This window comes from Miscanthus floridulus, chromosome 7 (genome assembly GCF_019320115.1).
Source record: "Miscanthus floridulus cultivar M001 chromosome 7, ASM1932011v1, whole genome shotgun sequence".
NCBI lineage: Eukaryota > Viridiplantae > Streptophyta > Magnoliopsida > Poales > Poaceae > Miscanthus > Miscanthus floridulus.
Genome location: NC_089586.1, coordinates 97461290 through 97484945, shown reverse-complemented (window position 1 = coordinate 97484945; position 23656 = coordinate 97461290). Strand labels below are relative to the sequence as shown.

Genomic DNA, 23656 nt, shown 5'->3' with positions numbered 1-23656 from the left:
CTAATCTAATGCCTCATAGGAATACTTGTCTTCCATTAGACACTAAGTACTCAAGGGAGGACACCAAATTACGTAGTTTCGTCGAGCACACCCCAAGGGAGAACCCAAAAATCCACATTTTTCCATGAGGATCACAAATGAGAGAATAAAGCTTACAACATTTTAGCCATTTCTTACATCACTTTCCATGCAACATCAAAGTATAATATTTATTGATTATAGCAATAAAATATACCCATGTTATCAGCGTTTCAGTGGAAATAAACTCTTTTAATGACAAGTTAAATGTTAACATGATGATCCGTTATATCCAGCATAACATGTTATAAGTTTTTCCATTGTAAAACATTTTTTGTGGAAGTTTCAAATAAACTCTATGTCCGTAATGTTAAGGAAATCCTCGTTGTGCCCATCAGGAGGTTTTCACATACAAGTGTCAGCTCCTTATGTTCCTGTCACCTGCAACAGGGTAGAACAAACCCTGAGTACTCAATTATACTCTGCAAGACTTACCCGTCAGGAGAAAACAAAAGACTCTAAGGATATGCAAGGCTATCTGGCTTGTGGGTTATTGTAGCTACTGAAGCATTACTAAACGTGCGTCCTTATATTCAATTTTTATTAGCAGTCAGCATTAGTTCATTAACTAACCATTCTATGTAAGCACCTGTGCTACTTTCAAGCAGGTGGTAAGCAATCAGTATCATTTTACCATCTTTCATCTTCCAATTCTTACTACGGTGCTAGACTATAGACAAGCCGTACCGGATTACCCAACGATTTACGAATCAATGTGCCCAGCTGGGTACCACGACACACATGCCCTGCTTGTACCCCAGATATAAGCAGGACCAACCCACTACTCTCCTGTCAAGGGGTCTAGGTCCCCGTCTAAACTTGGAGTCCAAGCCCCCACACCTGAGTCCCGGACCTAGTGTGGTGCTTAGACCTCCACCATCCTCGCCTCCAATCAGTCGGTTTGAAAAGAGCCGGAACCCATGATAAGAGAGCAGCGAGCCTTCCCTGTTCCCATAAATAAGTATGTGCTTAGGATAATAAGTCTGTGACCTACTTAGAACCCAATGCAATGGCCGATCCTTAACCAACACAGGCGGAACAAGTGCAACCCGAGCCTCGCTCAAATGCCAAACCAAGTCCAAATCCAAAGTACCATTCCACCCGGTCTCTAATTATCATTCATATATATTTTCCAGGTGATAATAATATAATAGCAATAATAATATCTTTCATATCTCTCGCGGGTGATAGACAATCACTCGACTTCTACCGAAGTCCTATAGCATAGCAATCTACACGATCTTGTCATGCTAGTAAGACTCATAGGATAAGGATATATATATGCAAGTGGTTTTCATTCAACTCCTTAAACTAAATGCACAAACATAATATAAAGTATAGAAAAGTAAGGGTTATGCATCGGGGCTTGCCTGGAAAAAATATAACCAAGTTAGCTTTCCATCATGGTGATATGATCATCAAGGCACCATCTTTTCCGCTACTTCAATCATCTCCACGATCCATCGTTGTTCCTATTATGATATACGTGGATGCAACGCATAGATGTAAATAATCAACGACACTCGAAACTCTTAAAAATTCGATTATGCCTCACAAGCTAACGAGATAACTCTAACGTGCTAGTCTACGTATCCACGTTGTTAAGTAAGACTCGTTTCCAGAAAATGTTTTCGTTCTACAAACCCTTGATTAATTTTGACATTTGATTGATTAAATAAATATTTTCGTAGTAGGGCTCATTTAGTTACCTTAACAAACTAATTCCTATGGAGCTACAAAAATTATAGTGAGCACCTAATATTGTTAGAAATCTACTGTAAAAATTTCAGAGCCAACACTATCACCAATTTACCACAACAATTCCTATAAGTTTATATTTTGACAATATTAACTTATTAAGTATCTCAAATTAATTATAAAGCTTCTAAGAATATTATAAAATTATGTGAACAAAATATATTAGTAGATAGATCATGATTTTAGGAGTCTAACAAAATTAGTTTCATAATTTTTGGACATCTACATAAATTTATCTTGAATTTATAAATTTACCTTAGAAACTAATTTGAAAAATGCTTTAGAAAAAGAAAAGGACCAGTGGCAACCTTTCTAGCTCGGCGGCCCAGCGCGGCAACGGCCCAAGGCGGGGGAACCCGCATGTGAGCAGCTCTTTTGCAAAAGAGGGCTCGGGCTTTCGGTTAATCAAATGGAGCAATGGAGCACTATTACTACAGACTCAGGCTTTGCATTAAAGACCATAGAATGTGCTGCCTTTGCATTGGGGCAGCCCTCAGCGTACCCGCGTGCGGTGGTGTGGCACACCGACGGTAACGGCGACAACACCGGGCAAGCTAGACCCACTGCGATAGGAATAACAGGCCGACCACCATCTACGGCAAAATCCGTAAGCATGAGTGGCGGTTAGGGACTTAGCGGCATACTGCTAGGAGCGGCAGTGGCGAGCAGCTAACCGCGGCGGCGGCGTGCCTTTTCCGACGAACCTACACGCTCTTAGAACATGGGAGAGCTTGGCGCGATGCGCTTGAATTGGAGCGACCGGACCCGAGCAGATCGTGCCGGCGTCAGCTAGCGGGGCGGGGCAAGGAGACATCTCATCACCACGGCTACCGGGGTCGGCGACCTAGACGCGGTAAGCCATGGATCATGCTCGGTATGACGCGGTAGGTGGATCAAAGGGTGAGGTGGGCACCACGTTTGCTGAGCCACGACCACCGTAGCCACGGCTTGCTCTGCGCGCGGCACTATGGCCAGTCACCTAAGCGCGACGTGCGCGTGGTAATGGAAGCCTAGCCTCGACCAGCCAGGACCAGCCAATGCTAGGCCATACATGCTACGCGGCTCCGCTAGGCGTGTGAACTGGCCAGCGGCAGTAGCCCGAGCATGGTCTGCGCCTGGCGCCAACAGCGCCCATGCACGCGGTGATCGCAAACCCAGACCGAGGGGTGACAATAGCTGATGTGCACGCATTTTAAAGCTTGGAAACCCACCTGTTAGAGCTCGGTTGAGATTAAGGCAAGAGCTCGAGACTCTTGTAGCCCCTAAGGACTGCGTAACCAGGCAACCAGCATGGCCGAAGGGTGACCCGCGTGGAAGATATAGAGATGCCAACGTGAGGTCGTCACGCTTGGCGCTGGCTCAGGAGCAGGGCGCCAACAACCTACCTCAACGCATTCTAGCGAAGTTAGGGCAATTTCTACGAGAGTATTGTGACACCCAACACCACTATCACCTAAGCCATGCTCAAGTACTCGCTTAGAGGCAACCAACAGTACAAGAACATGAAGTTGGTGCCTAACAATTTTTGTTAGAATTTGATTGTCAAAACGGCATTGTCTACTATCATCGTTTCCGACTTAGAGAGAATAAGAACTTAGCTAGAACTAACAACCTTTAGCGCTTTTGGCGTAATTTTTAATATGCCTAAACCTAATTAATTTCAACCACTACACATTTCACACACTAGTCCATACGTCATACTAACTTGTAGAAACAAAACATCTAGGAACTACTTAACTAGTTGTTCAATATAATTCGCCAAAATGATACTTTTAACACCACTTCAATTTTTTGCTGATTCAACGAAAAGGGCTAATTTTAATTTTCAATTTGATTTTTGAGCTTCCAAGAACACTAATTAACAACCTTTGTTTCCCAAAAGTTAATGTTGCATTTCCATCTACAAAACTTGTACATCAATTTTTATTTAAGTACTAAATATAAGTTATGTTTTATTTTTGTTTATAGAAATTGCTTTTCATGCCCAACAATTAAAACTACTTTTCTTATTTTCTTGTTCGAATTTTCATTATTGCATTTTATTAAACTCACTCACTATACTTATAGATCTATTTCTCAGGCCATAATCTCAGTGCTTAGCGAGCTCGTAACACCAGAGGTATTACAATGGCAACTCTATAGCATGCTGCTTTGCCCGCCATGCCTTTGAGTACTTCACTCTATAACCAGTGAACCCAAATATGGTCTTGATCATGTTTGAAACAGATGTGTCACTATCGGCCTAACCATGCCAACAAGATGATGACCAAGGTATCGGGCTATGTTTTGGGCGTGCACACCCTTCGGCTTCGAAGATCGACATGTGTGAGGTTGCCTCACATTGTGAATCTTCCACTTTTCATTTCTCTACCTCCGAGCCCATAGACCCCATTAACATCTATTCTTGCAAAGGATCATGTACCTCTTGTTCTTGTCAGAGTGGCTCACATAATACGGCCTGTGAAACCGAACAACATAATCCATCAGGAAATACTTAAGATGCTACAATGTATCAAATACCATTCCCTTCTTAATCTCTACCTCCTCGGTATCTGGTACCTCATCGGCCAACAATGACAAACTGGTGTCACATGTTGCCTGGTCAACCATACTAATATCCATGAAATTTGGTACCGAGGGTACCTCCACATGGACAACCTTCAATTGCCTCAATTCAACATCATTGTACTCCATTCTCAATGACCCATCAGTTGGGACTCCTATTGCGTTCGGAAACCCTCCCTCACAACAATCACTTTTGTCCTCGCTACTAGGCTCAGACCTATACTTGTCCTCCAAAACATCATCCGAAGTACTTGTCCCTGAAGTAAAGTCATCTTCGTCTGCGGAGGTAACATCAACTTCGTCATCCTCCAATCCTTGCGATATGTCATCCATATCATGTGTTCCATCTCTGTTGCCATCGTCCTCATCAAACGTTTCTTCATCAAAATCATCATTCAAGGCACCGGGCTCACATGACCTATCAACTTCTCTAACGACAACCGCCTACAACTCTTCGTCTTGGGTAAGGTTTTGTACGGGCTCCATATCCACATTATCATCCACGGCCACCATAATTCGGCTAGACCCCTTCTCCACAACAACTTTTAAGCACCTAACACTACTACTCTTGACAACCTCTATGTAGTTCTTCCATTCATCCTCACATGACAAACACATCAACACATAATGTGCTCGTTTCTTCCCACAGTCAAATCTGCCTCTGAAACTTAGTGGCCACCCAAATTTATCCTGGCACTTGCTAACCAAACCATCAAAGGTAGGAGGTCCACTAAAGAACTCAACATGTTCGTGCATGCTTTCAAACTCCCTGTTTGCTTTCACTTTGCCACCATGAAACATTCACACTAACCTATCCATCTACAAAATACGAACCAACACATCAACAACACATGAACTACGCATTTCAGAAATAAATCATATCCATTCACTAATACACTATAATAACTCAAACTTCACAATGATGTCACCAAAGGCAACAAACATACCAATCTAAATCCACCATGCATCAACTACCTACATCCATGCAACACGTAGTTTACGTCCAATGCACGGGCAAAGTATATCCTAAACCTAATCTATGCATCAAATACCAACAAGCAACGATAAAAACATTCACAACATCCCTTATTTCCTAACCCTAGTCATTGAACTGATGAGGCAAGAAATCAAGAAATGGAGGGGAAAAGATTAACCTGGTTGTTTACGTGACTCCACGAACGATGGAGGTGAGGGTCAGTGTTGGGGGAAGGCGCCGCCACCGGCAGACCACCTGGCAGCGGCGGGGGCGCCTGCCTCTCTTGGCACCGTACGCCTGCGGCGCGGCACGACGAGAGAGGGAGTAGCAGCAGCAGCCGCTCAACTCCCCTGCGGTGACCAGAGACGGCTAGGATGGCTGGAGGTGGCGGTGGAGGCGTCCTAGTGGCGACGGCACCCAGGTCGCGCCCTCTTCTTCCCTAACCGACTCAGGAACGAAGGGAGATGGAGATGGAGAGGGAGAGGGAGACAGAGGGTGCACGAAGTGGGAGGGCCCGGGGTGGCGTGGCTGCGGGGCTGCTCATGGGACAGCGGCAGCGGCGCGCGGCGTTGGGGGCGAACGCGAGTGAGCGAGAGAGACAGAGAGAGAAAAGAAATGGGCCGGGCTGGCCAAAACCTAACTCGGCCTGTCGCGGTAGCCCGTCTGGCGCGGCAGCTCTGTCGCGCCTAAGTTGCTAGCGCGATAGGGCAGGACCCACGGTACGCCACGCCAGCATCGGTCAAACATGAGTGCCACGGAGCGTGGTAAAGTCGCGCCAGGTGCGCTGGCGCCACCAAAAGTTTCAGATTTACAAATACTTTTTTTTGGGATTAGTATTAAAATATTGTTTAAAAAAGAATTAAAATTTTAAAAAATCTGATACCGGATAGCCTCCAAAAAAAACATAAAGTAGCGTTGCTTCAACAACTTCCCAGATAACGTACTTCCAAATTCCAGCTAGTCGAGAAGGCAAAGGAAAATGATAGATGGAATTATGATCTACTTCTGGTGGAACGTTGGGAAGGAACATAATAGAAGAACATTCCAACAAAAATCTTTACAACCAAGACAAGTCGCCCTACTTTGCAAAGATGATATTCAACAGTTCCGGTCGACAACAAGACCCATCAATAGCGGGGAGTAGTCTTTCTTCCGGGTTGTTTTCGGTTCTTAGGGAGTTGGCGCTCTATTTTGTTTGCTGTTCCTCTAGTTTTGGTAGTTGGTAGTTTTCCTTTTTCCACATAGAACTCTGTAATTAATGTGTTTTTTCCCTTTTATCCGTCTAATAAAAAATCGGCAAAGCTTTTGTCGCCTTTTAAAAAAAATTCCAGCTAGTGCATGATTGTATCGGACCGGCACATGGCCGTTCTTATGGGTAATGTAAGTTTATATACGGTGAAATGCCGACCGAGAAGATTTGATCCCCAACAGCTCTCCCTCCATTTCAGTTTATAAGGCATTTCATGTATGTCAAGAGTCAAAAATTTTAGTTTTTGATAAATATAATTTAGCCGATAATTTTTGGATATTGTAACACAAACTTGATAATGTTAAATTCGTAACCAAATAAACGATCCAATAACTACAAACTTATCTCTTATAATAACAAAATAAAATAAAATAAATAAATAAGCAATATATAATTTGTAACGTCTTATAAACTGGACTGAAGAGAGTATATTGTTGTCATAACCAAAAAACGAATTGCTAAAAACTGTCAATTTGTATTAAGACTTTGATGCCGATGATTTATCCGCTCATGGGTAATATATGGATTACGATTACAGATTTTATCGATCAGGGGTAACAAAAGAGAAAAACTTGCCATTGAGAAATGTGCCATCCTTAGAGCATCTCCAAGAGTTTGCCAAAATTGACTTGGCAAATCTTGTGATTTGGCAAGTGCCTAAAACATATGGCAAGTGAAAAAAGATAGTATCTCCAATAGTTTGCCATTTGGGCTTGGCAAAATTAAAAAAGTAGGCCCACTTGCAAACCGGATCAACTGTTTTTCACCGTGACTCCTCGCCTGGCCACGCGCCGTGACTCCACGCCTGGCCGCGCGACCTACTCCGTGCGGGCGTGAAGGGCGCCGCCTCCACGGACTGACATCTCTTCCTCCGCCGCGCTGCATCATCGCTAGTGGCCATCATCGATCTCCTACATCGAGCTAGGCACCCAACATCGCTACATCATCCACCAAGCTAGGCGCCCATCTCCTCCAAGACCTCAAGGTGATCTTCCCCATCGGTTCAACAGCTCATAGTTTTGCCGAAGTCTCTTTCTGTTTCTCGATATTGTAGTGGTGGCCATCATCGAAATTCATATCTTCAGATTCAGTTTGTCGATATTGTATCGCAACACCTATATGCTTTTGTTTCTTGCAATGTACTGAGGAAAGGTCCCATCCGCCTCCAGGTGATCTAGGTTATTCATATTCCAGAACATTTGTCGGTCAAGAACCATGCCTAGGAAGAGATCCCTTCTTCGAAGACAGTTGGATGATGATGATTTTGAGATATTAGCGGCTGCTGTAACTGTGGACACATTTGCCAATGCGAAAAAAACATGGTGGCTCTGTCCTAGTTCACATAGTTCTTTACCGTGATAGAGAAGGCGGCCACGAGAGGATGTTTCAAGATTATTTGGCCGTAAATCCAACATACGGCCCTAAAATATTCCGTCAAAGGTTACTGTTCTTTCACTTCAGATTGACTTGTTGTCTGTGTTTAAATATTAGTCGAGTTGTTAAACTTTAGTTTTGTTTTGTTCAGGTATAGGATGTCTAGGGAGCTTTTCTTACGCATAATGAAAGCTGTTGAAGGACATGATGATTACTTTGTGCAGAAAAGGAACGCGGCCAATGTACTTGGTTTGAGTTGCTTCCAAAAAATCACTGCCACAATGCGTATGCTCAGCTATGGGGTTCTCGCGGATGCGACAGATGAGTACGTTTGCATTGGCGAAAGTACTGCACTTGAGAGCCTACGGAGGTTTGTTGTTGCAGTTGATGAACTGTTTGGAGAAGAGTACCTCAGATATCCCAATGAGGCGGACACAACACGCTTACTTGCAATCGGTGAGCAAAAAGGCTTTCCAGGAATGTTAGGGTCCATAGATTGTATGCATTGGGCGTGGAAGAACTGTCCATACGAAAAACAGGGTTAGTACAAGGGGCACGTGGAGAAGCCCACTATCATTTTGGAGGCTGACCTTTGGATATGGCATGCCTTCTTTGGAATGCCCAGGTCTCACAATGACATCAATGTTCTTCATAGGTCTCCTTTGTTTGATAACTTGGCAGAAGGTAGAGCTCCAGAAGTGAATTTTTCGGTTAATGGCCATGATTACACGATGGGCTATTATCTTGCAGATGGCATATACCCCACATGGGCTACTTTAGTCAAGTCGATCACTCTTCCTATGGGGAACAAGAGCCAATATTTTGCTAGAGCGCAGGAAGCAGCGAGGAAGATGGTCGAGAGAGCTTTTGGTGTTCTTCAATCTAGGTTTGCCATTGTTCGAGGACCAGCTCGCATTTGGGACATACAGACATTATCAAAGATTATGAGGGCTTGTGTGATCATGCACAACATGATTGTGGAAGATGAAGGATTTGTGGTTGACCCTAACGAGCGTTTTGATTACGGTGGTGAAAATGTAGAACCTGCTCATGGCCAACCTACTCGTACACTTGATGAATACACTGATGCGCACAGAAGGATCAGAGACAAGGAAACTCATTTGCAGTTGAAAGAAGACCTCATCGAGCACCTGTGGAACCATCATCCTGATTTATATTAGCTTATATTCAGATGCAATCTTTTTTTACTTAAATATTCAGCAAATCTTTTGATTCAGTGCATGGACAACGACAGATTCTGCCGTGAGCAACAGCGCCTGCATGTACTGACGAGCACAACACAGGAGCTAGCACAACACAGCTAGCACGCCATGTACTAATTTAATTCATACTTGAACTGCAACTTAAATAATGATTCTGCTCAACAACTCAACAACTCATATAACTCATATAACAAGACCTTGAAGTAAAGGTTTCATAAGTGAACGACTCATATAACAAGACCTTGAACTAAAGGTTTCATAACTAAACTTATATAAGAACTAAACTTAATTTTCACGCTGCCTCTCGACAATCTTCTTCTGCATCGTCTCAAGCCATTCACGCTGGATCGGGTTGAGGGAGAACATGTCCGCTAACATAATTTCTTTTTCCTCTTTGAGTAGCTTCGCTTCTGCTTTTTTTTTCTTCATTTGCCACCCTCTTCTTCTCTAGCTCTAGTGCAGCCTTCTCTAGCTCTAGTGTAGCCATGAACCTCTCCTCTTTGGCCTTCTCCTTTTCCATGTCCAAGACCTCCTCCTTTGCCATCATCTTGTCCAAAGCTTCCATGCAAGCCTCGCCACCTCCACGCCTCAAATTTTCTTTTGCCTTCTTTATCCCTTCTGGCCTTTTCCTTGGTACAGTTTCTTCAGCATCAACTTCTACGACTTGATCATTATTAGTGGCTTCTTCCTCCCTCGGCCTGGACACCTTCTGTTTTTTCTTGATTGCTTGTTTCTCTTTCTCCAGCTCAGCAAGTTCTATCATCTTCGCTTTCCACTTGTCTTCCTCCTTCAATATGGTCCAACAATGTAGAAGACCAAAAGTTTTTTTTGTCCTTGTCTAATTCCACATACAACTTTTTTGCTTCGTTAATCTGTACAGGAAAATTGTCAGTTTATATATCATTTACAAATAATCAAAGTTAAAGTAAAAACAACACATGTTACATACCTTGTCTTCGATAGTTAACCCACTTTGATTCCTACGTAGAATGGCCTCATAGGCTGAACAAAACTTGTTCACTTGAAACTGAATTGTCAGCCACCTATGCATAATGGAACTCTCTGTCCTCTCAGCTGTAGTTTTCTTGTGCTTCTCAAAGTAAGCATGAACTCTTCCCCAAAAAGTTGAACGAGATTGATTGGCACCATTAATGGGATCTTTGCTAACATTCAACCAGCCCGAGCATACAACTTCGTCTTCCTTCCAATGAAAATTCTTTGTCCTCTTGGCTCCCTTTGTATTGCGGCTAGCTTGCACTTCGTCATGAGTATGAGTGTCTTGAGTGAATCCAAAGTTCATGTCGTCCAAACCAGCAACAGTACCATCTTCTCCATTGAGAAGAATGTCCGACAAGAAATTTCCATCTTCTCCATCCATCTTGACTAGTCTACAAAAAATTGATGACCCACACGGTTAATGAAATAATAAACACAGTAATTTCACAATACTATTGATGACAAACATGGTGATTTGTTTTTAACACTATGGCAATAAAATAGTGCATAGGTACATCTATTGATTGAAAACTGTGTACAAATGAAAATAACGCTACTAGTACTTCACATGACACTATGACAGGTAGCTGTGCAAGTTCACGGAAACACAAGCCTTGATCATCAAAAGTTGTGATATGACAGGTAGCTGTGCAAGTTCACAGAAACACTATATAGCCTGTTCGGGAGGCCGTAAACGATCGTGGATTATTTACTGCTGGCTGGTTTGGTGTGAGAGAAAAACACTGTTTCCGGCTGAAAATTTACGATCGTTTACGAGCAAGCGAACAGGCTGATAGTTGATGGCATAGTACAGAAACAATATAATATGAACCCTACCTTGACTCTCAGATCAAGGGCACTAGCTCTAGCTATCACCACCAAATAATAATCCTAGGTCGAGGAAGAACATACCTACACCACGCAGCAGCTGTCGAAGCTTCTTTGCCAGGCCGGCGCGGGGCGACTGCGTGACTCCTCGTCTGGGCGCGACTCCTCGTCTGATCGCTGGGAGTCCAGGGGCGCGCGGGGATTTATCGCCGCTACGAGTCCTGGGTCGCGCGGAAACGAGCACATGAAGTGTCCTGGCGCGCGCGGGAGAGGAGGCGGCGGAGGCCGAAATCGCGATGGCAAGTGACTTGGCCGCGCGCAAATATGCGCGTGCGGTGCTGCTCGATGCCAAGTCATTTACCAAACTATTGGAGGGTCAATTTTCTAGTTTTGCCAAAAAAAAAAGAAGGATAGCAAGTGGATTTGGCAAACTCTTGGAGATGCTCTTGGAACCAGACTGATTTCGTTGGTTTTGCTGGATTATGACAGCGCAGAGAAACCAGACGTTGACACTACAGCAATATATCAATCATGGGCATGCCTAAAGCAATGTTATTTCATAAAGAACCACTGTAGATCAGTTTCAGTCGACTTATCAGTCGTAGAAACCATCAGCCGAACAACTCCTAAGCTGGGACCAAGAAGACAAGAACTTAGTCAAGCCAGCATGACGCGTGCGTTTTGCATCGCCAGATTATCTTTCGAGCCCCATTGAATGTAAGATAAATTAATTTGCAGACTTTCAGGGTTTTATCTCATGGCATTCTGTTTTTCCCCCCCTAAGACATCTACCCAACCAGATACAAATTCATAAAACCAAAAAAACTAAACGAAAAAAAAACCAAACCAAGTGATGCCAGATTAATGCATAATTGCAGGCACAAGAGACTATGAGAAGGAAGAAATCCTAAAATACAAAAGTTAACTAACCTGTCAAGCCATACAATCCAAGCAAAATCACCGTCCAGACGGCAAAATCTCAAGGCTTCCCGGAGCAGCTATTTGACCGAAATATATTTCTTGTGATTTTACCAAACAACGCACTCTTTCGGTGCTACTAGCAAAATTGCCATGATGACACCATGCATGCACATCACAAGGAAGAGCAAACATACCACATACTGCCGGTTCAAGAGATGGAATATAGTCAACAACACTGCATGACTTTCAGTGAAGCTGGGTTTGCAAGGAAGAACAGATAATGCGGCAAGAAGGTAGGTCACTATGCCACATGAGCATATCCAATACAGGGTTGATTCAAAAAGAAGCAAACCTACACCAAAACTCTGTTTGAAAATCTGGTCAACGAGGAAATGGATACTATAAGCTGTTTTTGCTACCCTTGAGTTATTTAGATGTAGACAAAAAGTATCAGTAAGATGGAAGAAATACTAAGTTCCCCTTTTATTTTTCCTTTTGCACAAGTATGCCCTATCAAGTGATGCGAGCACAAACTTCTGAAACCAGTTTAAATGGATTTCCCATCTCAGTATTTTGTAGACTCCTAGTGCATAATTTAGATGGCAGATGGGTAACGAACTGTAAAGCATACTTATAAGGACAATTGCATGGGAATCTCCAACATAATTTCATCATCAGGCAATAGATGCATAAATTATTTATCTTCCATAGACCATTGGGATAGGCACACATAAAAGGAGTAACAAATGTAATCCTTGATCCACCACAAAGGACCTGAGAGTAGAGCTTACATGAGTAGCTTGACTTTTATCATGAGGATAACTGCGAGACCAAACTATCGTCATAGCAAATGGGAAAAAAAGGCAAAATTGTCATCTCAATCTGATCTCAGGAGCTTACCAATGCTCAGTTGCAATTTCCGGGAAAAAAAAACAGAACTAAGAAAGTTAGCCAAAAAAAATGCACAACCAGAATGGTACAGAAGTGCTAAACTAGCTCCATCTCCTCTTATCCTCTTCTTCATCGACAGGGCTGTACCACTCTGGTCGCCGCTTTGAGTTACTGTAACGGTAATTACGGAAGAGCTCTTCATCACAGATGGACATTGTACTCACCAGCACTAGCGTCTTCAGCACTAGAGAATCACCAGCCTGATTATCAGAACCTCCAGACTTGAAATAGAAGGAGCCAAACCTTTTCATCTTAATGGTCTCTTCACCACCAAACGTAATGTTAGGGATGTATACTCTCATGTTCTTCTCTGTCAAAGGAAAATCGTATGGGCAGATCATGACATTAGGACTTGAACCTTTAGGTGGATGATTTGCGAAATGACCAAAAGCAAGGGGATTTCGGCATTCAAGCACTTCACCAAAATTTCCCCTTACACTTTTCTCTAGGGGCTTGCTAAGCATTCTCCACACTCGATCAGAGTTGTTCTCTGAGCCTTTAGGTGGCATAGCATTGTAATCCACCAAATCTGAACCATCCCATAATTCTCTTGTGTCACCACCAAAACACCATGGTTTTGCGTCAATTATTGTTCCATCATATCTTGTGATCAGGTAGTCGTTGCAAACATCAATTCTTGGGTATCCAGGTATATATCGATAGTAAGCAGGTGAATATACAACACCAGGATAGATAGCTAGGACAGCACCGACATTTGCTTGTCCAGATAAGAACAGACCTTGGCCTGCATCTTCGTGAGGAATTCCAGATGGTCCGATGTCAAGGTTGTACCCAAAATGATCCCTGAATTTCTTTGACAATTCTGCTCGAGTTAAAGGTCGTGTAGCAGGGATAACTGCACTGCAGAGCAAATGATGAGCACTTAGCTTCTTAGAATTTGTTGGACATAAACGAGTGCAGATGTAAACACATGTAACCTCTTCAGGATTTAGCATCGCTTCATGCAGCAACATATTTATTCAATTATGCATATAATGTCATAATCAACAGAACAATGCATTTGTAAGTAATCTAGCATGGAAGTTCAAACAAACTGTGCTGACAAGACATAACAGTGATATGCAAGTCAAGCTAGCATGGCTAATACAAGACACAAATAAAAGGAAGTTAAAAAATTAATGCTGCAGAAATGGAACAGTTACAGAAAAGGAGGTAAATTACCTCAGTTACCATACTTATGAACTTATCTTCATTTAGTTAAGTAGACAAGTAACAGAAAAATGTAGAGACTGACTTTTCAGTGGTACATGTTATGCAACTGTATCATCCTTTTTTTTTGCGAGTATGCAACAGTATCATCCACATGAAAGTGATCGACATACTAGCCTATTTTAGGATGAAATACCCTTGAACAGGAAAGCACCAATGTGATGAACTTAGTCAGAACAAACTACCTTTGCTTGTTTGAAGATGCAGCACCACCAACGGCAAAACTCAATCCACTACGCCGAGAATCATTATGTGCTTCTGAAGGTTCCTTTGACGGATCATTTGTTGTATCATGACATAAAATGTTATCCATTGATTGGCACATATACTCAATGTTTTCAAGTCGTCCGATTAATCGCGATTAATCGTCCTAATCGGTCCCTGCTGACTGATTAGGGGTACCGTCGACTTGTACAAGTCGTCCGATTAATCGCGATTAATCGTCCTAGTCGGTCCCATGGCGACTAGGTTCGACTGGACGATTTGAAACCATTGCATATACTTAAGTTGATAATGAACATTTTCCTGCACTTGTTTCTGCTGATCAGCAACAGAAGCTTTGCTAGCCAAGTCAATAATCTCCTCTGCGTCCTTCTCTTCAGCATTCTCCCCCAGCCGAGAATAGCTAAGTGCACAGCACAAGAAACTCAGGAAAGCAGTATCTTCACAAATGGGTTTGCAAGAGAACTAGGTATAACAAAATCTCCATGAACACAGAGATCCCAATACTACACGTTTGGTGGATTAATCCCTGAAGTTTGATTAGGGGTACCAGCCTAACAGAAGAGCTGAGAAGATGTAACTCATCTAACCAGACATTCACATAAATGACTTTCACTTATGAACAACCAGAATGAAATAACAGCTATAAAAGACACAAATTGGCAGCCGAAAGCTTGAAAGAATCCAAGTACACAAAATTGCAAGTGCTAAATATGTTGCTGCCCATACTGAAAATTACACAGTGAAAAAAAGGAGAAAACCAGAGCAGCTTTTCCTTAGGATATTAGCCAACCGTGTATAGAGAAACAAACGATTTATATCAGCTTCAAATTGAAGGTGCCTTGGATCACGAGCAAACACGGGGCTCTTAGCAATTGTTCTGATCGCCTGAACATTCAGCGATAAAATCAATTAAAATGGTGATAAGATTTACTGCGATTACATATTTACATAAAATCAAATCAACCTTCGTGGGCTAGTGTTGTATGTAATAGTTGCACTACATAAATTACAGAGAAAGCAAATAGTCATCTGAACGAGGATGCAGGCAGCTTCGAAGCTAACAGCAAAGGTAAGAGAATGATTATGAGGCGGCGGCGACGAGGATCGGCGTCGTGGGAGAAGGTGGGGTTTAGCCGGAAGTTTGGGCCGCATCTATCCTTCGGTCTCCCTAGGCCATACAGTGCGGCCCAAAACTTTATCACTCGGCAACGTTAGGCCCCTTTGGCGGCTTGCTAACTAAATTTTGTAAGATTTTCTATACAGTGGGAGTGACATCAGCCATCTATAGATGATGTATTCACATGTGTAAATAGTGGGATCCTAAATTATAAGGCAGCTTCTGACATATTATACGACATCTTCTGATATGTGGCCACTTGTCATCTCAATCCCTCAGATCTAATTTATAAGACATTTTTTTAATATGACATGGTCTCTTAAATTACACTTTAATCATTTATTTATTTTCTGTTATATTGTTTATGATTATTAGATAGTAAATTTGGTTACAAATCTAATAGTATTAAGTTTGTATGCAATAATTAACTTTTAGTCAAAGATTATAAAGTTTGACTCTTGACCTCTGCAAAATGCCTTATACATGACTGGAGGGAGTAGAAAGTTTGTTGCAATAGTAACTGTACTCAAGAGTTAAAGGAAAAGTTACATTGTTTTTTACAGACTTTTCTGCGAAGTCATCTCTGAGGATTAGGACGCACGGGACAAAGCTAGAGCAAATACCAGGGGAGCATGTGTGTACAGGTACATAGATTTTTACCGTATATATATATATATATATATATATATATATATATATATATATATATATATATATATATATATATATATATATATATATATATATATATATATATATATATATATAGAACAACTACTCTATAGCTGGCTACAAAATAACTTATTCTGTAGCCACCTTGAGTTACTATAGTTACTATGTTAATTTATGAGATTATAGTAACTCCTTACTAAGTGGTTTACTATAACGTTATGGTAAATATCCCTATGTGTTATAGTAACCCAACTATAGTAAATATATATTGATATTATCGTAAATTAGTATATAAAATTATGGTAAATAGAGGTGGCTACAGAATAACTTATTCTGTAGCTGGCTACTGAATAGCCTCTCCCTATATATATATATATATATATGGTGAAAAATTTATTATAATTGCTGTTTTTTCATGAGTACACCCGCACATATCCGCCCTGCAGCCACTGGCGCTAGGCTTCAAGGGAGGAGGGGAGAGAGGTAGCCGAGGGCGAAGGTGGATGCTACGTAAGGTACTCAATATAAGATGTACTCTTTCAGCTGAAGATGACGATCGGAATTTGTTACCATAGCAAATGATCAAATGGGTAACAAGAGTAGTAACAACTATTCCTTCGCAACTTCGCCTTTCGCACTTACCTACGTCGTTCAAATGTTTTTATGGGATTACGTTGGTGATGACTGATCGGGGCACCGGCGGCTGTGGCAACGTACAGGCGAGCGTGGCTGCGCGGGAGGCGAATGGAGCGAGTGGATAATGCGCAGCCCCGACGACATGAGAAAAGAGGCTTTGGTGGAAGAAACGCATGAGAACGCTCACGGTCCAGAACTCCAGATTATGTGTAAAAGCCGAGTCCTTCAACCGTCGCTAAAGTGTTTGGTAAGATTATTGATTATTTTCACCGAGAATTTGATATTAATCTGAAATAAACGCACCCCAATTGCTAGTTCGAAACTTCGAAAGATCCAGCTGAAGGATATATACTAGCAGCGAACCTCGCGCAATGAAATCAATGAGTAGGAAATCGTGGCCGCTCATTTCCGCTTGTCAATTGGCATGTTCGTGTTCTTGACGTTTTTTGGACGCTGAACTAGGCAGCATGACAATGCTTCCGCAAAACGCAATTGAACAGTAATGGAGAGAACCGGATAAGAAATAATAAGGGATAAGCAGGATGCTGGTGAAATGTCGAATGTACTCATCTGATCATACAACAATTTGACTAATGAGCTCAACAAGTATGTCAAAGCACCACAGCTTAATTCCGTCTGGTCAATCAACAAATAATATTAGCTTAAATCTCATCCTCAACCAAATAACATTAGCTTAATGACACACTGAACCTAATTCTCAAGCACCGGAGCATCAACTTCGACTAAGACAAGTGAACTTTCCAAAAACCTTTAGCACTAACAAGGTGCCACAAATTTAGAGCTACAAAAACTATATTCTTGACATAAACAATTCAAATCTATTCTTCACACCAATAAATTCCACTATTAGGGAAAAACTCTACAAGCCAAATTCATTTGAAGCATGGCAGATGGCATTGAACAACCAAATATGGTTTCAAGTCTTCCTAAACTGGAACTTCAGTGGTACATTCATAATTTTAGTTCTGAAACCTGAGACAAGCACACCTCTCACTTAACACTCCTAAACTAAAAAACCAACAATACTAGATCCAAGCTGGTACCCTGAAAAAATAACCAACTGGTGGTTTACTAGATAGACCACAAAAAAAAAAAAAATCAAAATTCTACAGTTCTAATGAACACTGGTGTCATCCAACTGCAATACAGGCTACTACACATTGATTTTATCACAACTGTCCAGAATGCAACCTGGCAGGACCAAGAATCTTGCCCAAATTATTAAACCCGCTTCATTCATTATCCATTCAACTTACAAAGTACTTTTTTTGGCACGTGCCAAGCAGGCTTTATGAAAATCTAAAGAAGAGATATGTTAAACTGCAACTGTGGCAGCTTCTAAGAACAGATGGTAAATATTTCTTGGAGTTATTATAACATGCACCATTTTTATCCACCCTGTTGCACAAAGTGCTAGATTACATACAGTTCATTAGGTGGAGAACTCCAACAGTGTAATATTGCCATCAGAAACGTGATCAGAACTAGTAAAGATTGAAGTGGAAACATGTGATCAACAATAGCTGACACAAAAATCTAATTTGACACAAATTTTATCACAAAATCAAACAGTTCAGAGCTTAACCAGATAGTAATGACTCTAAACTTGTTCTAAAAAGTCTAAACCATCAAAGCTTAATTCCATGGTCTATTAAGACTCGGTTGGGCTATAGACTATATTGAGTACAATTTGCATCAAGTTTGTGCAACGAGTTAACGAGGTTCCAATAAATTCTTGATAAGAACGATTCCCATGTTAGAACACATGATATCTCACACTTAACTACCTTACAAGATGCTCTTTTGGGTAATCTGGACTACAGCGCTTAAATGTTCGTTTTGCAAATTGTATGTTTTAATGCCCAACCAAACAACAGCACTTTTAGAAATTTAACCACAGAATTGAAAATAAAAATCCAAGCAAGCAATCAATTGCGCAAAAGTACACTTGTTCTAAGGCCACTGTCTCAGATAACTCTATAAACTTGAAATGCATTATATGGCGGATCAAAATAATGTCCTCGCATATTTAACATATAGATGATACTTATGTCAGCAACAAGGCCATTCGAAGAACACCAACATGAAACCAAAAACATATTAAGAATTAGTCCCTGATAGAAACAAAAAGGCAAGAGCAATTACTGTTAGAAAGAAACAAAAGAGAGAGTTTCAATGCCCTGAATTGATACTAATATAGTACAACATACACAATACTGTGTTAATTTATCAGTATCAACACAACAGAATTTCCTTGGAGTTGCAATAATTATATCTCCAATAGCTCAATTCAGGCAATTTAAGCAACAAGGAGAATGGGGAGCCGGACGCCTCCACAACCACCGGATGCGAAAGGGATTTCACCTTTTAGGCCAATCCTCACACCGCCGAAGGCTCCACGGCGTCCCTTCCCCGTCCGCCGGGACCGACACCGAGGCTGGGCACATCGAGGCCTCCACCGATTCCATCGGGCATGAGCGAGGCAGGCCGGCTCTCGATGACCTCGTCGATGAGGCCCCAGTCGCGCGCCTCCTCGGGGTCCATGAAGAGATCTCTCTCCATGCACTGCTCGATCTTATCGATGGGCTGGCGCGTGTGCTTCTGGTAGATCTTGTTGAGGCGGTCGCGCATCTTGAGGATCTCCTTGGCCTGGATGGCGATGTCGGTGGCCTGGCCCTGCGCGCCGCCCGAGGGCTGGTGGATCATGACCCTGGCGTTGGGCAGCGCGCGCCTCTCACCGGGCGCCCCGGCCGCGAGGAGGAGCGAACCCATGGAGGCCGCCTGACCGATGCAGAGCGTGGTGACGGGGCAGCGGATGTACTGCATGGTGTCGTAGATGGCGAGCCCCGCGGTGACGACGCCCCCGGGGGAGTTGATGTAGAGGTGGACGGGCTTGAGCGGGTTCTCGGACTCGAGGAAGAGCAGCTGCGCGACGACGAGCGAGGCCGTGTCGTCGGCGATGGGCCCGTGGATGCAGACGATGCGCTCCTTGAGCAGGCGCGAGAAGATGTCGTAGGCGCGCTCCCCGCGGGAGGTGGTCTCGATGACCATGGGGACCAGGCCGTACTCCCGGTGCGGCGAGAACCCCTCCGGCTGCTGGGGCGGCTGGTACGGGGACGAGGAGAAGAACGCCCGCGGGGGCCCCGCCGCGACGAGCCGTCGCGGGCCGAGCCCGGCGGCCCCCGGGCCCGCCAAGCTCAGTGAGCTGGACCTGGAAGAGGGCCGCGGCGTGGAGGCCGGGAGCGGGGACGCCGCGGCGTGGTGCGCGAGGGCGAGAGCGGAGGAGGGCGTCATGGCCGCGGCCGCGTCGCGCTGGGGGGTAACGGACGGGCGGGGCGGGGCGGGGGGTCTGAGGCAGGCGGTGGCCGGTGGCGGAGGCGGGAGGTCGTGGGCTGGGGAATGGGGATGGGGAGGGGACGAACGGCGGAACGGGGAATGGAGTTATAATAGAAGGGGATGAGCGTGAAACGGATAGGATGAGGTTGCGGTAAAAGATGAGACGGAGGAGAGGGATTCTGAGTTCCGGGACGGTGCGCTCGGCTTGGCTTTGGAAGCGGTTGCTGTGGAGTGCGGGATTCCTGCGCCTTCTCGGCCTTGCCTGCCCGCCTGGGCTATGCTTCTTTGGCGAGAAAGAATTTGGCCCACATGAGTCAGGCCGTTGGAGCGAGATAGTTTCGGTCGGCAACTCGGGTTTCGCAGATTTTGTTTTCACACGTGCAGCTCGGCCGAATTTGGTCGGATGCGATGTTTCTTTTTTTCATTTTTTTACTATATAAACGTTGCAAAAATTATTTTTTTTAACAAAAATAACTCTATTTTGATTATTTATACTAGCAAACATGCTTGTATGCGTAACGAAAGAAAAGCTATCAAATGTGTCCTATTAAACCTAGTCAAATTAAAATATAACTCTGATGAAAGATTGTTTCTCCCGTTACAAGCAGAGAAATATTTATTCATAAATATATCATAACTTTAATGCTTATACTATCTGTATTTGGGTACAAATTATCCACAGAGTAGAGACAGTGTACAGTATTCATCAATGCGCAGGCATACAAATAATTTTCGCTGTGTTCTTATGTTTTCGAAGCATGCCTTGCTCTTGATTTCCAAATAACACAACATCTGTAGCAATTTTAAAAGTATGGCATTTTCTGAACATTTGGTAGTCATTTTCTTCTCCAAGACCAACATTGTGCAAGGTTCACTGGGATATCAGTTACTCCAATAGCCTTGCCCTTATCAACCACTAACCACACCACTTCTGCAATAGGAAATTATCAACCACTAACCACACCACTTTTGCAATAGGAAATCACAGGAGTAATACTTTGGACTACCAAAATCCATTTCCTCTTAATCAAGCTGTCTTTATTTAGGACAACATTGTTTTCCAATAATCATAAAAAAATTATCTTAGCAAGGATTTTTTTTTCTCTTTCCAGATCATTCTATTTGAAGGACAACAATCACCACGAGTCGACTTGTTGTGCATAGATTCAACATGGGTGCTCTTATTTTTTTGAAATTATTCTAGAATTTAACGACATTTTTTGAAACTCACATAGACGTTTACACACATGCACCGATAAATGTCGAAATTGACAAAGTCACCATAGATTGCTAAGTCAATGACTTGAACCCGGACGAGAAGGTCCACGATAAGTAACTTGACCAACCGAGCTAGAGTTCGATGTTATTTTTTTATTGGCAGCTGATGTACCCGTCACCAGCAAGACAGCTATGATAACTTCATCAATCTTGGGATTTGACGGCTATTTCGGAGATTCTCATGTGAGTAGACTAGAGCATTTTAGGCTTACCTCGAGCTGTAGCCCTTATTGGACAGGTCTGGGCAGCAAATCTTGAGCTCCAAAAGAAATTTTTTGTTTGATTTGGCTTAATATATTTTTGAAGGATCGAGAAAGCCGATCAGAGGAGGAGGGTGAATGGAAGCGTTTAGACACATATCTAGAGGAGGGTGTGTGTGTGTGTGTGAATGGGAGCTTAATATATTTTAAATTCCCGTACATTCTAATTTGACTAGGATAGATTTGTCTTTCTAGTTGTTGATTAGTAGAAGAGATAAAAAAAAGAGAGAGAAATAGAAGAAATAGTAACCAAATCAAAAAGCACATGTTTTCGCTGGCATATTTGAGAAACCAATGTTTGGGATAGCAAAGCTGCGTTTCTCAATCTATCAGAAACTTTTGTATTTGTATTGACATGCACAAAGTGCAACGCTTTCGTGCGATGCTACCTCGTGAGTGCAAGTACCTAAGCTACCAGTGCCAAAAGACGTGTGATCACTGTTTCAGGTACGGTTTGTGAATTACTGCTACCTCGTGAGTGCAAGTACCTAAGCTACAGTACCATTTTGTTTTTATTTGGTAATAATTGTCCAATCGTTAACTAATTAGGCTCAAAACGTTCGTCTCGTAGAGTACAACCAAACTGTGTAATTAGTTTTTGATTTCGTCAATATTTAGTACTCCATGCATATATCGTAAATTTAACGTGACGGGAAATCTTTTTTTTGCATAGTGTTAAATTCTGGAAATGGGGGAAGCCTGAAATCGACGGCGGCCGAGACGTGCCCAACTAAGCCGGGGCTACTGTTTTATTCGGTGCGGATGAGCTGCTCGTGGCGCAGGAGCCTGCGATGTGGCACGCTACGGAGGGCAGTGGTTAGCTGCACGCTACGGACACGCCGTGCGCGCAGGTGCGAGCTGCTGTGGCGCTGCAGTTGCCGCGCGGGGCCTCCGGCGCCGGTAGAGGTCGCCGTCCTCGGGGGGGGGGGGGGGGGGGGGGGGGGGGGGGTGATCGATGTTGGCTTCCTGCCGATGGCGTTCACCAGTCGTCAGACATTTCGCCCCTGTCACTCTCAGTCCCAGGTCCAGCAGCCAGAACGAGTGAGGTGTTTAGGTTTCGTTTAGATGCTGAAAAAATTTCAAACCGATGAATAATACCACTTTCGTCTTATTTGACAAATATTGTCTAATCATGGACCAACTAGGCTCAAAAGATTCATCTCATGATTTCCAACTAAATTGTGTAATTAGTTATTTTTTTTACCTACATTTAATACTCCATGCAAGCGGCTAAAAATTGATGTGATGGAGAGAGAGTGAAAAAACTTGGAATTTTGGTGGCATCTAAACAAGGCCTTAGTTTATGAAATTTGGGAATTTAGTTATGGTACACTTTCGTTTTTATTTGATAATTAGTATTCAATCATTAATTAATTAGGCTCAAAACGTTCATCTCGCGATTTTCAACCAAACTGTGCAATTAGTTTTTTTTCGTCTACATTTAATACTTTATACACATATCGCAAGATTCGATGTGATAGCTACTATAGCATTTTTTGTGAAAGTTTTTGGAAAACAACAGCAGCCAGAACTAGTGGGACGTGGGAATTTGTCAGGCACGGGTTGCTGCAGCCGCTTTTTACTTCTTCCCCATGTGGTCAAAGCTCACGAACAAAAAGCCCCATCCATTGTTGCAGACATGTCTGGTATCTGAGATATCTCTGAATATATTTTGGGATCAAAGATCCGAATACTGCTTTTGCCCAGGAGGCAGGTTAGCAACCTACTCCCTCCGTATCAAAAAGAAAATCGCTATGTCAAACTTTCTTAACTTTAACTATATTTATAAAAAATATGTGTAACATTTATATTTTTAAATAAATTTATTATAAAAATTTATTCAACGATCTGCCTAATGATACTAATTATATATTATAAATATTAATATTTTTTATACATAATTGGTCAAAGTTAACTTCTCGAGAAACGAGAAAGACTTCTATTAGCGAGTATGAGCTTATA

General features: G+C 42.7%; 2 protein-coding genes and 2 pseudogenes across 2 annotated transcripts; 1 reads left to right on the top strand and 3 right to left on the bottom strand.

Annotated features, from left to right (window-relative positions):
* Positions 1-7841: 7841 nt before the first annotated feature.
* Positions 7842-9181, top strand: LOC136463897 (protein ALP1-like; annotated as a pseudogene).
* A 327-nt stretch (positions 9182-9508) lies between these two features.
* LOC136463896 (glutathione S-transferase T3-like) lies at positions 9509-11389 on the bottom strand (annotated as a pseudogene).
* Positions 11390-12903: 1514 nt separating this feature from the next.
* On the bottom strand, positions 12904-16974 carry LOC136465923 (uncharacterized). The gene is made up of 5 exons (XM_066464471.1): positions 16837-16974; positions 15165-15259; positions 14630-14774; positions 14335-14477; positions 12904-13780 (listed from the first exon to the last, which is right to left on the bottom strand). Exons 1-5 carry the CDS (start codon positions 16972-16974, stop codon positions 12961-12963), a joined length of 1341 nt encoding a protein of 446 aa, XP_066320568.1. The 3' UTR covers positions 12904-12960.
* Positions 16975-18982: 2008 nt separating this feature from the next.
* On the bottom strand, positions 18983-20228 carry LOC136463895 (uncharacterized). The gene has a single exon (XM_066462866.1). It carries the CDS (start codon positions 20112-20114, stop codon positions 19200-19202), a length of 915 nt encoding a protein of 304 aa, XP_066318963.1. The 5' UTR covers positions 20115-20228; the 3' UTR covers positions 18983-19199.
* Between the last annotated feature and the right edge of the window lie 3428 nt (positions 20229-23656).